The 14,314-nt window shown below is 37.4% G+C and overlaps 1 protein-coding gene and 1 pseudogene across 1 annotated transcript; both read right to left on the bottom strand.

Annotated features, from left to right (window-relative positions):
* The window catches only part of LOC129053231 (heat shock transcription factor, Y-linked-like), a 42,317-nt pseudogene extending 30,208 nt beyond the window's left edge, over positions 1 to 12,109 (bottom strand).
* On the bottom strand, positions 10,774 to 11,108 carry LOC134760945 (heat shock transcription factor, Y-linked-like). The gene has a single exon (XM_063721468.1). It carries the CDS (start codon positions 11,106 to 11,108, stop codon positions 10,803 to 10,805), a length of 306 nt encoding a protein of 101 aa, XP_063577538.1. The 3' UTR covers positions 10,774 to 10,802.

Raw genomic sequence — 14,314 nt, 5'->3', positions numbered from 1 at the left:
TTTGGTTTTTCCCCATATGCCTCAATGGGCCCCCAAATGTTTTATTGCAGATTGTCCTGAAAGAGTGTTTTCAGGCTGGTGAATCAACAGAAAGATTTAACTCTGTGAAATGAATCCAAAAGTCACAAAGCAGTTTCACAAACAGCTTCGTACTAGTTTTTATCCCTTGAAATTATGTTTTTCCACATAAAACTCAAACGGCACCCAAATGTGACTTTGTAGATTCTCCAAAAAAAGTCTTTCCAACCTGCAGCACAAAAAGAAAATTTTAATTATGTGACATGAATCCACATATCACAAAGCAGTTTCACAGATAGCTTCTTCATAATTTTCACCTGGGGATATTCAGTTTCTCACCAAGGACTCAATGGGCTCAAAAATTCCCTTTGGACATCATTTAAAAGGAGAGTTTCCAAACCACTGAATCAAAAGAAAGGTGTAACTCTTTGAGCTGAATCCAAATATTACAAAGAAGTTTCACAGATAACTTGTTTCTTGTTTCTATCTGGGGATACTTTGTTTTTCACCACTCACTTTAGTGAGCTCAATATCTGTCTTTGCAGATTCCACAGAGTGTTTGCAACATGCTAAATGAAGAAAAGGTTTAACTCTGTTACATGAATCTGCACATCAGAAAGTAGTTTCACAGAGAGATTCCAGTTTTTATCTGAAGACATTTGGTTCTTTTTCCATAGGCCTCAATGGCCTCTCAAATGTCTTCATACAGATTCTCCAAAAATAATGTTTCTAACTTCTCCATCAAAAGACAGTTTTAACGTGTAAGATGAATCTCTATATCAAAAAGCAGTTTCACAGATAGCTACTTTCTAGTTTTTATCCGGAGATATTCAGTTTTCCCTCTTAGGCCTCAATGTGCCTCAGATGTTTCATTGCAGATTCTCCAAAAAGAGTGTTTTCAACCTGCTGAATGAAAAGAAAGTTTTATATCTGTAAGATGAATCCACACATCAGAAAACAGTTTCATAGATAGCTTCTTTCTATTTTTTACTTGTGAATATATGGTTTTTCCCCATAGATTTCAATGGGCTCCAAAATGTTCCTTCACAGATCACTTTCCCGGCATAGTAATCCAAAATGGCCTTTTGAATCGTGTCTTGCAAATGGGTGACAAAATCTGGATAAGGCTCCCTTGAAGCCTATTGAACTGAGTTAAAATATGGGTAAATAGTACCAAGGTCATGAATTTTTTTGCCTGGTTCTTAGACATATAGTTCTGAGCTGATGAACAGTTTCAACACCCATTATCATTGCTTGATTTTCAGTACTTCATGTATGTCCAATTCCAAGCAACTGATCACATGTGATATTAATGGAAGGTTAGGCTTGAGCATTTCTGCATGTCTGATTTATTGCTTGATCCATCTGACAGGTTTTAAATTACAGAAATTGAGAGAACAGTGTGGATCAGGTTAATGACTCCTAATCTATAAGTATTAAATGTTGGTTATAAGCCACAGATTGTAATAAGGAATGAACATAAGGAGAATTTGGTCCATATTGTCCAATTGCTTGCTTTAAGTCTTTTAATATTTTAAAATAAAATAGCTCCCAGTCTGCTTCATCATGTTCTCTGGACTTCTCAGCTGGCAAAATATTTAATGAAAACTGCCAAACATCCAAATACCCCATTTATCTTGTTGGGAGAATGGATGCCTGCATTATCCCTGAGCCATCATTAGTATTTGGGGTGGCTCACAACATTCCTTTACCATAATTATCAGGAGTACAAGCTTGGGTTATTCCCTCACTGTAATTCACTGTTGGGTAAGCCTGAAGCTTTCCTTCACCATAGTTAATGGTGGGGCATGAAACGGGAGTGGGAAGCCACATCTCAGTCTCCCTTTCCAGAAATTCATAAGGCTGAGGCAGGGGTGGCCATTCCAGGCGTTCCCCTAAAGGCACAGTAGGTGGCAATGTTTCTGCAGTAGGTGGAACTGTTCCTTTCATAAGTTTTAGGAAGTTAGCATATATAGTTTCCCATTTCTCCCCCTTTTTAAGCCTAGACCGTAATGGTTCACTTTGCTGATCATCAGACTTCTGATTATTACAATTTTCTATGTCATCCTGAAACTCCTACTCCTTCCACTTCAGTGAGGAAGCACTTTAGTGCTCTTTTAATTGCCAATGACACAGACCAAGAGAAGAAAGGAATATTGTGGCTCTCTTGTTGTGCTCATTTTGAGTCTGATCTGACCTTATACCAATCTTTTACATTCTTTTTTTCCATATTCCAGGAACCAAGGCGAATACTCTTCTATGAGACGGAACAAAGATGTGAGGTTTCGGGTACTCACAATTGCCCCACTGCAGCACAATGACTGCAGCACCAGCCTTAAGTAATTAGCAAACTTACTTTCAGCCTGACCCATATTTTCCTACAGTTACCATTGAATTCTCCATAGAGCCTGAAGTGAAAACTTACATGGATGTCCTTTGTCAGTCATGCTCCACTTTCCATGCTCTGACATATCTTCACTGGATTATTTGTAGAGATTATAGGGAGACCCGTGTTGGGTGCCAGATGTTGGGGAAACCAATCCCACACCACCTAGCAGGTACCCCGACTCTGGTGGAGAAAAAAGGAATTAGAAAGAGACAGCATAAGTGTTTAAAAGGTGGGTCTAGGGGGCTGGAGCATTGACGGCTTGCTCACAGCCCAAAGTTCTCATGCTCCACCCAATTTATTTGTATATAAGCTCTTTGTTCTTACAGCAGATGGAAAGGGGAGGAAGGAATGAGGTAAAGGATTAATCAGTGAAGGAGAGCTTGTGAATCATTCCATAAGATTTATAGCAGTAGTGATTTATGTGAATTTTCTTGAGGAGAGGCGTGTGTCTAAACTACTTAAGACTTTTAACTTATTGGGACTGAAGCAGGTGGTAGCAGGTTTTAGGGGAAGCCAAGATGTTTGACTATACTCCACTGCTTCAATGGAGTATTATCACCCTGAGAAAACTGTGGAATGCTGCTGAGTGTTTGTGCTCATGGGGCATAAAATCCCGAAGGCAATAAAGAGACTTTTTTCCTCAGAGGCCACCTATGGCTTTCAATGTGTGTCCCATACAGAGGAGACCAGCACAAGTGGCACCCCAGAAACTCTCTTTCCCACATTTCCAACCAGATAAATCAAAAGAAAGGTTTAACTTTGTGAGGTGAATCCACACATCACAAAGCAATTTCACAGACACTTTCTTTCTAATGTTTTGCTGGGGATATTGGGTTTTTCCACATGGGCCTGAATGGACTCCCAAATATCCCATGCAGATTCTCCAAAAAGAGTGTTTTTAACCTGCTGAATCCAAAGAAAGGTTTAACTCGGTGAGATGAATCCACACGTGACAAAAGCAGTTTCACAGATAGGTTCTTTCTAGTTTTTACCTAAGGATACTAGTTTTTTACCCAATAGGCCTTAATGGGCTCTCAAAAATCCCTTCATAGATTCTCCAAAAAGAGTGCTTTTAATCTGCTGAATCCAAAGAAAGATTTAACTCTGTGAGATGAATCCACACATCACAAAGCTGTTACACAGATTCTTTCTAGTTTTTACCTGTGAAAATTCAGTTTCTCCAAATGGACCTCAATGGGTTCCCAAAAATCCCTTCACTGTTTCTCCAAAAAGAGTGTTCCCAACCTGCTGAATCAAAAGAAAGGTTTAATTCAGAAAGATGAATCCACACATCATAAACCAGTTTCATAGAAAGTTTTTTTCTAGTTTTTACCTGGGGATATTGGGTTTTTCCCTGTATGTCTCAATGGGCTACCAAATGTGCCTTTGCAAATTTTCCAAAAAGATTGTTTCCAACATGTTGAATCAAAGAAAACATCTAATTCTGATAAGAAGCAACAAACCACAAAGTATTTTTACAGATAGCTTCTTTCTAGATTTTACCTGGCAATATTTGGTTTTTCACATTGTCCTCAATGGGCTTCCAAACGTCCATTTGCAGATCCTCCACAAAGAGTGTTTTAACCTGCTGTGTCAAAAAAGAGGTTTATCTCTAAGAGATGGATCCACATACAACAAAGCAGTTTCACAGATACCTTCTTTCTAGTTTTTACCTGGGAATATTTAGTTTTCCCATAAGTTTCAATGGGTTCACAAATATCCCTTAGCAGAATCTCTAAAAAAGAGTGTTTCCATCCTGCTGAATCAAAAAAAACATTTAACTCTTTGAGATGAATCTACCCATCACAAAGGAGTTTCACAGACAGCTTTTTTCTTGTCTTTACCTGGAGATATTAAGTTTTTCCATATGGGCCTCAGTGGTCTCCCAAATATCCCTTTGCATATACTCCAAAAAGAGATTTTCTTTTTCTTTTCTTTTTTTTTGGAGGTGGAGTCTTGTTCTGTCACCCAGTTGGGAGTGAAGTATTCCAATTTCCCAGTCACTGCAAGCTCCACCACCCAGGTACACGCTGTTCTCCTGCCTCAGCCACCCAAGTAGCTTGGACTAAGGCACCCACCACCATGCCTGGATAATTTTTTTGTATTTTTAATAGAGATGGGGTTTCACCATGTTAGCCAGGACAGTCTCAAACTCCTGACCTTGTGATGCACCCACCTCAGCCTCCCAAAGTCCTGAGATCAGAGGCATGAGCCACCCCACCTGGCTGAGATTTTCTAACTTGCTTAATCAAAAGAAAGGATTAATTCTGAGATGAATCCACAAATCACAAAGCAGTTTCACACATAGATTCTTTCAAGTTTTTACCTGAGAATATTCTGACTTTCCCCATGATCTTTTATGGGATCTAAAATGTCCCTTCACAGACTTTCCAAAAAAAAAAAGTGTTTTCAACCTGTCGAATCAAAAGAAAGTATTAACTCTGTGAGAAGAATCTGCAAGCCACAAAGCAGTTTCACAGATAGCTTCTTTCCAGTTTTGAATCACAGCATATTGCATTTTACCCCACTGGCCTCAATGAACTTCCAAATGTCCCTTCACAGATCCTCCAAAAATCGTGTTTCCAACCTGCTGAATCAAAAGAAAGTTTTAACTCTGGGCTGTTTGACAGACAGCTTGCTTTTAGTTTCTACCTGGGTACATTCCGTTTTCCACATGGTCCCCTAGTCTCCTAAATTTAACTTTACAGATTCCCCAAAAAGAGTGTTTCCAGCCTGCTGAATCAAAAGAAAGTTGTAACTCTGTTAGATGACTCCACACATCACAAAGCAGTTTTACAGATACATTCCTTAGACTTTCTGGGGATATTTGATTTTTTCCCATGGGCCTCAATGAGCTCCCAAATATCCCTTCCTAGATTCTCCAAAAAGAGTCTTTCCAACCTGCTGAATCAAAAGAAAGGTTTAACTCTGTGACATGAATCCACACATCAGGAAGCCATTTCTCATACATCTTCTTTCCAATTTTTATCTGTGATATTCTGTTTTTCCTCAAGACCTCAATGGGGCCCCAAATGTCCCTAAGCAGATATTCCAAAAAGAGTGTTTCCAATCTGCTGAATAGAAAGGCAATTTTACTTCTGTTAGGTGAGTCCACACATCACAAAGTAGTTTTACACATAACTTCTTCCTAGTATTTACCTGGGGATATTCAGTTTTACCCCATATGATTCAATGGTCTCCAAAATGTTCCATTGTAGATCCTCCAGAAAGAGTACTTTTTACATGCTGAATCAATAGAAATTTTATCTCTGTGAGATGAATCCACACATCACAAAGCAGGTTCTTGATAGCTTTTTTCTAGTTTTTACCTGGGGATATTGATCTTTTCCCCATAATCTTCAATAGGTTCCCAAATGTCTCTACTCAGATCCTCAAAAAGAGTATTTCCAACTTGCTGAATCAAAAGAAATGTTTAAAACTGTGAAATGAAGCATACATCACAAATCAGTTATACCAATATCTTCTTTCTAGTTTTTACCTCAGTATATTTGTTTTTTCCCCATGGGCCTCACTGGGATTCCAAAATTTTCCTTTACACATTCTCCAAAAAAAAGTTTTTCCAGCATGCTGAATCAAAAGAAACGTCTAACTCTATGAGATGACTCCACACATCACAAAGCAGTTTCACAGATATATTATTTCTAGGTATGGGGAAAAATTGGCATTTTCGTTATGGGTCTCAATGGGCTCCCAAAAGTCTTTTTGCAGATTCTCCAGAAAGAGTGTTTCCAACCTGCTGAATCAAAAGAAATGTTTAACTCTGTGAAATGAATCCACACAAAACAAAGCAGTTTCACAGATACTTTCTTTCTAGTTTTTACCTAAGGATATGTGGTTTTTTTCTGCATGGGCCTCAAAGGTCTCTTAAATGTCCCTTATCAGAATCTCCAAAAAGAGTGCTTCCAACCTGCTGCATCAAAGGAAAGGTTTAAACTCTGTGAGATGTATCCACACCTCACAAAGCAGTTTTACAGATACCTTCTTTCTAGTTTTTACTTGAGGATATTCAGTTTTTTCCCTTAGGCCTCAAAAGTGTCCCAAATGCTCTTTTGCAGATTCTCCAAAAAGAGTGTTTCCAAACTACTGTATCAAAAGAAATGTTTCACTCTGAGAGATGAATCCACTTCTCATCTGTAGAACAAGGCAGTTCCACAGAGAGCTTCTTTCTAGTTTTTACCCAGGTATATTCTCTTTTTCCCCATAGGTCTCAATGGCCTGTGAAATGTCTCTTTGCATATTCTTCAGAAAGACTGTGTCCAATCTCCTGAATCAAAAGAAATGTTTCACTCTGTGAGATGAATCCACACATCATAAAGCTGTTTCACAGATAACTTCTTTCTAGTTTTTACCTGCAGATATTCTGGTCTTCCCCATTGGCCTCAATGGGCTTCCAAATGTCCCTTTGGAAATTTTCCAAAAAGAGTGTGTCCAACCTGCCAAATCAAAGGAATTGTTTAACTCTGTGAGATGAATCCAGACATCACAAAGCAGTTTCAGATAGCTTCTTTCTAGTTTTTTCCTGGGGATATTCTGTTTTTCCCCATTGGCCTCAAAATGTTCCTTTGCAGATTCTCCAAAAGGAATGTTTCCCACCTACTGAATCAAAGTGAAATTTAACACTGTGAGATGTATCCACACATCATAAAGCAATTTCATAGGTAGACTTTTTCTAGCTTATATCTGCAGATATTTGATTATTTCCTTTAAGCCTCAAAGGGTTCCCAAATATCCCATCACAGATCTCCTGAAGGAGTGTGTTCAACCTGCTGAATTAAAAGGAAGGTTTACCTCTGTGAGATGAATCCACACATCACAATACAGTTTGATACATAGCTTCTTTTCAATTTTGATACGGGGATATTCTGTTTTTACCCTAGGCCTCAATTGGCTCCCAAATGTCCCATCACAGCTTCTCCAAATACAGTGTTTTTTAACTGCTGAATCAAAAGAAAGGTTTAATTCTGTGAGATGAATCCACACATCACAAAGTAGTTTCAGAGATAGTTTCTTTCTAGTTTTTATCTTGGGATATCCCATTTTCCTCCATAGGTTTCAATGGACACCAAAATGTACCTTCACAGATTCTTCAAAAAGAATGTTTTCAACCTGCTGAATCAAAGAAAGGTTTAACTCTGTGAGATGAATCCAAACATCAAAAAATAGTTTCAAAGATACCGTCTTTCTAACTTTTATCCGGGAATATTCAGTTTTTCTTCATAGGCCTCAAAAGACTCCCAAATGTCCCTTCACAGATTCTACAAAAAGAGTGTTTTCAGCCTGCTAGATTGAAAGAACAGTTTAACTCTATGAGATTAATCCACACATCACCAAATAGTTTCACAGATAGCTTCTTTTTAGTTTTCATTTGGGGATATTCTTTTCTTTTCAAAAGACATCAATGGGCTCCCAAATGTCCCTTTGCAGATTCTCCAAAAAGAGTGTTTACAACCTGCTGAACCAACAGGGAGGTTTAATTCTGTAAGATGAATTTACACATCCCAAATCAGTTTCACAGATAGCTTCTTTCCAGTTTTCATCCAGGGATATCTTGTTTTTCACCATAGACCTCATGAGCTACAAAATGTCCCTTCACAGATTCTGTTAAAAAAGTGCTTCCCAACTGCTGAATGAAAAGAAAGTTTTACCTCTGTGAGATGAATCCACACATCACAAAGGCATTTCACAGATGGCTTCTTTCTAGTTTTTGTTTGTGGATATTCTGTAGTTCATTATAGGCCTCATAGGACTCCCAAATGTCTCTTCACAGATTCTCCAAAAGTTTTCCAAACTGTTGGATCAAAGAAAAGGTTTAACTCTGTGAGATGAATCCACACATCACAAACCAGTTTCACAGATAGTTTCTTTCTAGTTTTTACATGGGGATATTAAGTTTTTCCCCATAGGCCTCTGTGGGCTCCCAAATGTCCCACTGCAGATTCTACAATTAGAGTGTTTCCAACCTGCTGAATCAAAAGAAAAGTTGAACTCTATCAAATGAATCCATGCATACAAAGTCAGTTTCAAAAATAGCTTCTTTAAGTTTTTATTTTGGGATATTTGAATTTTTTCAATAGGCCACAAGGGGCTCCCAAATATCCCTTTGCCACTGGGAATTGCTACTGCACATAAAGGAAAGAGTGGTAAGGAGACAGCTAGTTCTTTCAGGCAAGGACCTACCAATCAAAGCAGAAGATGAAAAAGAAGTTTTAGATGAAGCATGGAAAAATCATAACTAGACATAAAAAGAAAGTGTGATAGTTGAAGTGATAACCAGTGATGCTAGTCTCCATAAGTCAAAATTATTGCATCTCTAATGAATGATACTGTGACCTACCCTTTTAGAAAAAGTTGTGGTGAGGAAAAAAGAATAAAAAGTAATGCCACAACACCAAGAATGTTCATTTTGACAATGAAAATAGATGTTATATTCATATGTCCCAGTCAATATTGACTAATTCACATACATATGTGTATACATACACACACACACATATATGTATTAGGTACTGTGTTACATCATTTCTGGGTGTCCAAGACAGACAGACAAGAAAACTAATGTGATAGATAAGAAGCAACTCCTGGAAGGAGTGATGTCTGTGTTGTAGGAGTCTTAAGTAGGCAAATGGGGGAGACATTTTTATCTCCAAGAAATAAATGGGACTCAAGTTGCCAGATGGAAAAGGGCATGTCTGAAAGTGGAGCTGTCTGAATCTCTCACTGTGGTGAAAGAGAAGGACATGAAGCTGAAAGGAAAACAAATAACAGGTCTGAAAGCGATTTATTTAGCCATGCTGAGGATCTGGACTCAGAATCCAAAAGGTATTAAATCCTGACAAAAGCAATTAACTCTGACTTTGTATGGAGCATGAAACCAATGTGATGAAAATCTGCATTAGAGGTGGGGTTTGGTGGCTCAAGCTTGTAATCTCAGCACTTTTAGGGGCCATGGTGGGTGGATCACATGCAGCCAGGAGTTCAAGACCATCCTGGCCACAATGTTGAAACCCCATTTCTACTAAAAATATAAAAATTAGCCCAGCATGGTGGGCATATATAATTTTACCTGCTCAAAAGGTTGAGGCACAAGATTTGCTTGAACCCAGAGGTTGAGTTTGCAGTGAGCTGAAATAATGCCACTGCTCTCCATCTGGGGTAACACAGGGAGATGTTCTCAGAGAAAAAAAAAAAAAAGTAAGGAAATGTGCATTAGAAAACATGAATGGTGGACTCTAGCAGGAGGTAATGAAAGTCACAAGCATGTTGGAAAGCTTTGATATAAGATTTAAATGATGTTTTGTTAATGCCAGCTGTAAAATTCCACCATGTGCTGACAGTGAAGAAATCCATGAGCATAATATGATGTAAACCTTATTATTCAAGTGATGACACAAATTATTGTGATCATGGACACTGAGCTCATTACGTATGGATTGCAAAGAAGAAAATCTTTGCCAACTAAAATCTAAGTTTCAAAGAACTGAGGAAATGTAACTGAGAAAATACTGAAGTATATAGTGTGTGTTAACCTTTCTCTAGATGTTCTCTGTGTGTGTGTCTGTGTGCATTTATGTGAGTATCTATTCCCTTTGTGCCGCCCAAATTTATGCCCTATTTGATTTGTGCCAGACTACCTGAGAAGTCACTTACTACTTTTTCCTAACTCCAGTTGTTTCCTTTCCCTTGCCTGCTGTCATGGTTTTGTATGTCCCCTCCAAATTTCACATTGAATTTCTGTGTTCATTGTGACAATGTTGGGAGGTAGGACTTTTGAGAGTTGATTAGCCGTGTGTGTAACATCGTGACTAAATTGATGGTATTATCTGGAGAACAAATTAGTTATTTTCTGAGTGAGCTTTGATGAAGGATGAGTTTGGTCCCGATTTTCTGTTCATCTCATGCCCTTCACCATGTAAGGTCAACCTGCCATGTTGTAACATAGAAAGAAGATCTCATGAGATGCAGCCCATTGGACTTCCCCACCTCAAGAGCCATGAGCAAAATAAGCCTTTTTACAAATTACCCAGGTAGTGGTACCATGTTGTTTCAGCAGCAAGTGGACCCAAAGACTTTATTATTTTTTCTTCTTTAAAGAACTAAATTACTTAACTTACAAAGGAGCACATCAAATTTCCTTACAAATAATCAAAAAGCCCACATATATTTTTATAGGAAGTAGTACAATAGCCTGACACTGAAAGAAAACACCATTTTACTTTTAACTATACTTTGAGAAATAAAGAAAAAGCAAACATATAAGTTGACATGCAGTTTTATTTTTCAGTAAGATAATTGCAGATATTTTTAGGGTTTTTTTGGTCTATGTAAATGTTAGTCTCTGTTGTCATGCATAATCTGATACTGTTTTAATGGAAGATCATTTGTAATTAGGGTGATATTTGTCCAGTTGTGATGGTTGAAGATCTGGCCTCGAATGGGTGACAGCTGATGTATCAGGTATCGTAGGCCTTTGCAACCATTGTTTGCCTACTGGTAGCAGGTTAGGATGTGGAGCCTCGTTGACTAATATCACAGGATATCTTGTTGGAAGAGCATATGGTTCCACTATCAGCTCCAGAAAACAGTTTTGCAAGGGAGATATGTTGTGGTATTGAGAAGTTGTGGTTGTAATGAAATTCACAATGTGGCCACTTGCTTGGATGCAGGTGCTATGAGAGTGCATATGAATAGAGGTCAACTGATTTAAAATAGCATGCTGATCTGTTGCAATTTGTTGAGACAAGTGACAATAACAAACACTTAAAATATCAGATTTCTGTTTCATCACACAAACTTAATATCATCAAAAAATTCATGAACATGGTTTACTATTTTCAAGAATGTGCTTTTGGGAAAAAAGCACTAAAGTTGCTAAGCCCTCAAGTGAAAACATTTTATATATTAATAGTGACATTGCATTAAGTGGCTTTGGTACATTTATTTTGATTTCACTGGTAAGATTCAAAGTTGTTAGCAAAATTTCTTAAAATGCTGGAAGGTTAATGCTCAAGCTGAACTCAATAATTTCAAAGAATTAAAAAATTTTTACCTTAGTATTTTATATAATTTTCAAGATCTGGTCTTACTGCATGTATTAACATATTTACTGAGGTAGAAAGTAAAATTACATATATACTCTATATAAAGTGGTAACTGAAATATGTTAAATATCTTGCTTAAGACAATGGATTCATTCTCTTCTGCCAGAAAGGTGGCTACAAAGGCAGATCTTTGAAAATTCTGTCAAATTTTACTAAATCCATAAAGGCTGAGCTGTCAAGCATAACTTTTGATTCTGTCAGCTTGAAATATTCCGTAAGGAGTCTTTCTATCCAAAATTTCTTTCTTGATGAGTTCTTCATTAATCACTAGGCAAGTTCCATTCTCATCACATAGAATAGACTTGAATTGGTCATTCTCAAATATTTTCTGATATTTCCTGGGGAAAATCAGAGAAAAAAAATCATTATCTTTATCTGGCTCAGAAACACAAACTGTGTCACATGGCCATTTTAACAAGGATTCTTGTGAAAAAGCCTGAACAGCATTTTCTTCAATCATTGACCTTAAGTCTGAGTCCCGAAGGAATGTGTGTTTACACAGTAGCCATCTAGCGGAGGCTTCTGAATCAGTTCATTCATCTCTGGGAGAAACAACTTGAGTTTCTGAAGAAACATGTGCCATCTCAAATAAATAGTTCTTTAGATACTTTTCCAGCCTGTATGGTTTTCAAGACTGAAGCTTCAAACGCACCTTCAGAAGGCCTATGCAGGTAAGGCAATCTAAAGCATCATTATAAATGCAATCTAAAGCACATCCTCTCCAGCACCTGTTGTTTCCTGACTTTTTAATGATTGCCATTCTAACTGGTGTGAGATGGTATCTCATTGTGGTTTTGATTTGCATTTCTCTGATGGCCAGTGATGATGAGCATTTTTTCATGTGTCTTTTGGCTGCATAAATGTCTTCTTTTGAGAAGTGTCTGTTCATATCCTCCACCCACTTTTTGATGGGGTTTGTTTGTTTTTTTCTTGTAAATTTGTTTGAGTTCATTGTAGATTCTTGATATTAGCCCTTTGTCAGATGAGCAGGTTGTAAAAATTTTCTCCCAGTCTGTGGGTTTCCTGATCAATCTGATGGTAGTTTCTTTTGCTGTGCAGAAGCTCTTTAGTTTAATTAGGTCCCATTTTTCAATTTTGGCTTTTAATGCCATTGCTTTTGGTGTTTTACACATGAAGTCCTTGGCGATGGCTATGTCCTGAATGGTAATACCTAGGTTTTCTTCTAGGGTTTTTATGGTTTTAGGTCTAACGTTTAAGTCTTTAATCCATCTTGAATTAATTTTTGTATAAGGTGTAAGGAAGATATCCAGTTTTAGCTTTCTACATATGGCTAGCCAGTTTTCAAGACTAATTTTTATCCAACCCTAACAGAAACATTTTATTAATGCCTATACTCTCAGCACTTTTTGAGGCCAAGGCAGGCAGATCACTTGAGTCCAGGCATTTGAGACATGTCCAGGCAACATGGCAAAGCTTTGTCTCCACCAAAAAATACAAAAAGTTAGGCAGAGATGATAGCTGAGTCCAATGTGGAGGATCAGTTGATCTTTGCAGCTAGAGGATGCAGTGAGCGATGATGGCAATTCTGTACTCCAGGCTGGGAAAAAGAATGAGATCCTGTCTCAAAAAAAAAAAAAGAAAAAAGAAGAAGAAGAAAAGGAATAATTGTTGAAAATTTTATATCCTGTGATAAACTTCAGTATTGTTTAATATTGTCTTCATTTTGTTTACTACTACAATTTAAGAAATTTACTTAAAAACAATTTTGGAAGGTTATTAGGTACAGTATTTGAAGAAGCAACAGAACTATACACAGATGGTCAACAAGTCAGCTATATGACTTAAAAGCAAAGCATCTCTGACAACTTTAAAAACAGAAAGAAAAAAAAATCTGGCAAGATTTGGTGGCTTAGATTTTTTAGTGTTTTTTTTTTTTTAATTTAAGAAATCCCTTTTTTCTCTTAGACTAATTATTATGTATAACAATTTAATAGGTAATAGTTTTGTAAATAGAAGTGAAACCTTTTAAAAAAAATTAACTCTTAAGTCCCCCCACCCACCACAGTCATCTGAATGAACCCCACCATTTGACCAAGGGCATTCCAAAAGTGATCCAGTTCCCAACAGGAAAGAGGGACACACATGATTCATTACATGCTCCTCCCTTTTGAACTTTAGAAAAAGTTGATCATCATTAACAGCAACACATAACTTAAGTCTGATAAGCAATATTTACCTTCTATTCTCTCAAGCCTGCTACATGGAATCTTCATCATCATGCTAAAACTTTGGTCTCTACAGCCCTTACTATTTATTGTAACCCAGTCGTTCCTATCTTTTGATTTTAGGTTTTTAGGTAATAACTTAACTCTTTCAGACAACTGCCAATGAAAACATATTTAAATCTACCTGTAACTTGAAAGTCCATCCCCGCACCATCGCTGTTTCCAAGTTGTCCATCCTTTCTCCACCAAACCAATGTACATCTTACATATGTTTGATTGATGTCTCCTGTCTCCCTAAAATGCATAAATATAGGCTGTGTACACACCACCTGGGGCACATGTTCTCAGGATTTCCTGAGTAGGGCTGTGTCATAGACCATTTGTCAATCATATTTGGCTCAGAATTCTTCAATTAATTTATGGTGTAATATTAAAATTTGATACTGTTAGTACATCTCACCTAATGTAGGATGTCAGTCTTCACAAAGTGGATATTTCCATCGTCATTAGAAATCCACTCTTAATTAAACTGTGACTGTGTCAGGAAAAGAAAAAATGTTGCTAACCAGTCATATATCATATATTTAAACTTAAATAATCAT

Source organism: Pongo abelii, chromosome Y (assembly GCF_028885655.2).
Source record: "Pongo abelii isolate AG06213 chromosome Y, NHGRI_mPonAbe1-v2.0_pri, whole genome shotgun sequence".
In the NCBI taxonomy this organism is placed as follows: Eukaryota; Metazoa; Chordata; class Mammalia; order Primates; family Hominidae; genus Pongo; species Pongo abelii.
Note: the sequence above shows the minus strand (reverse complement) of the source record. Positions and strands in the feature narration are given on the sequence as shown.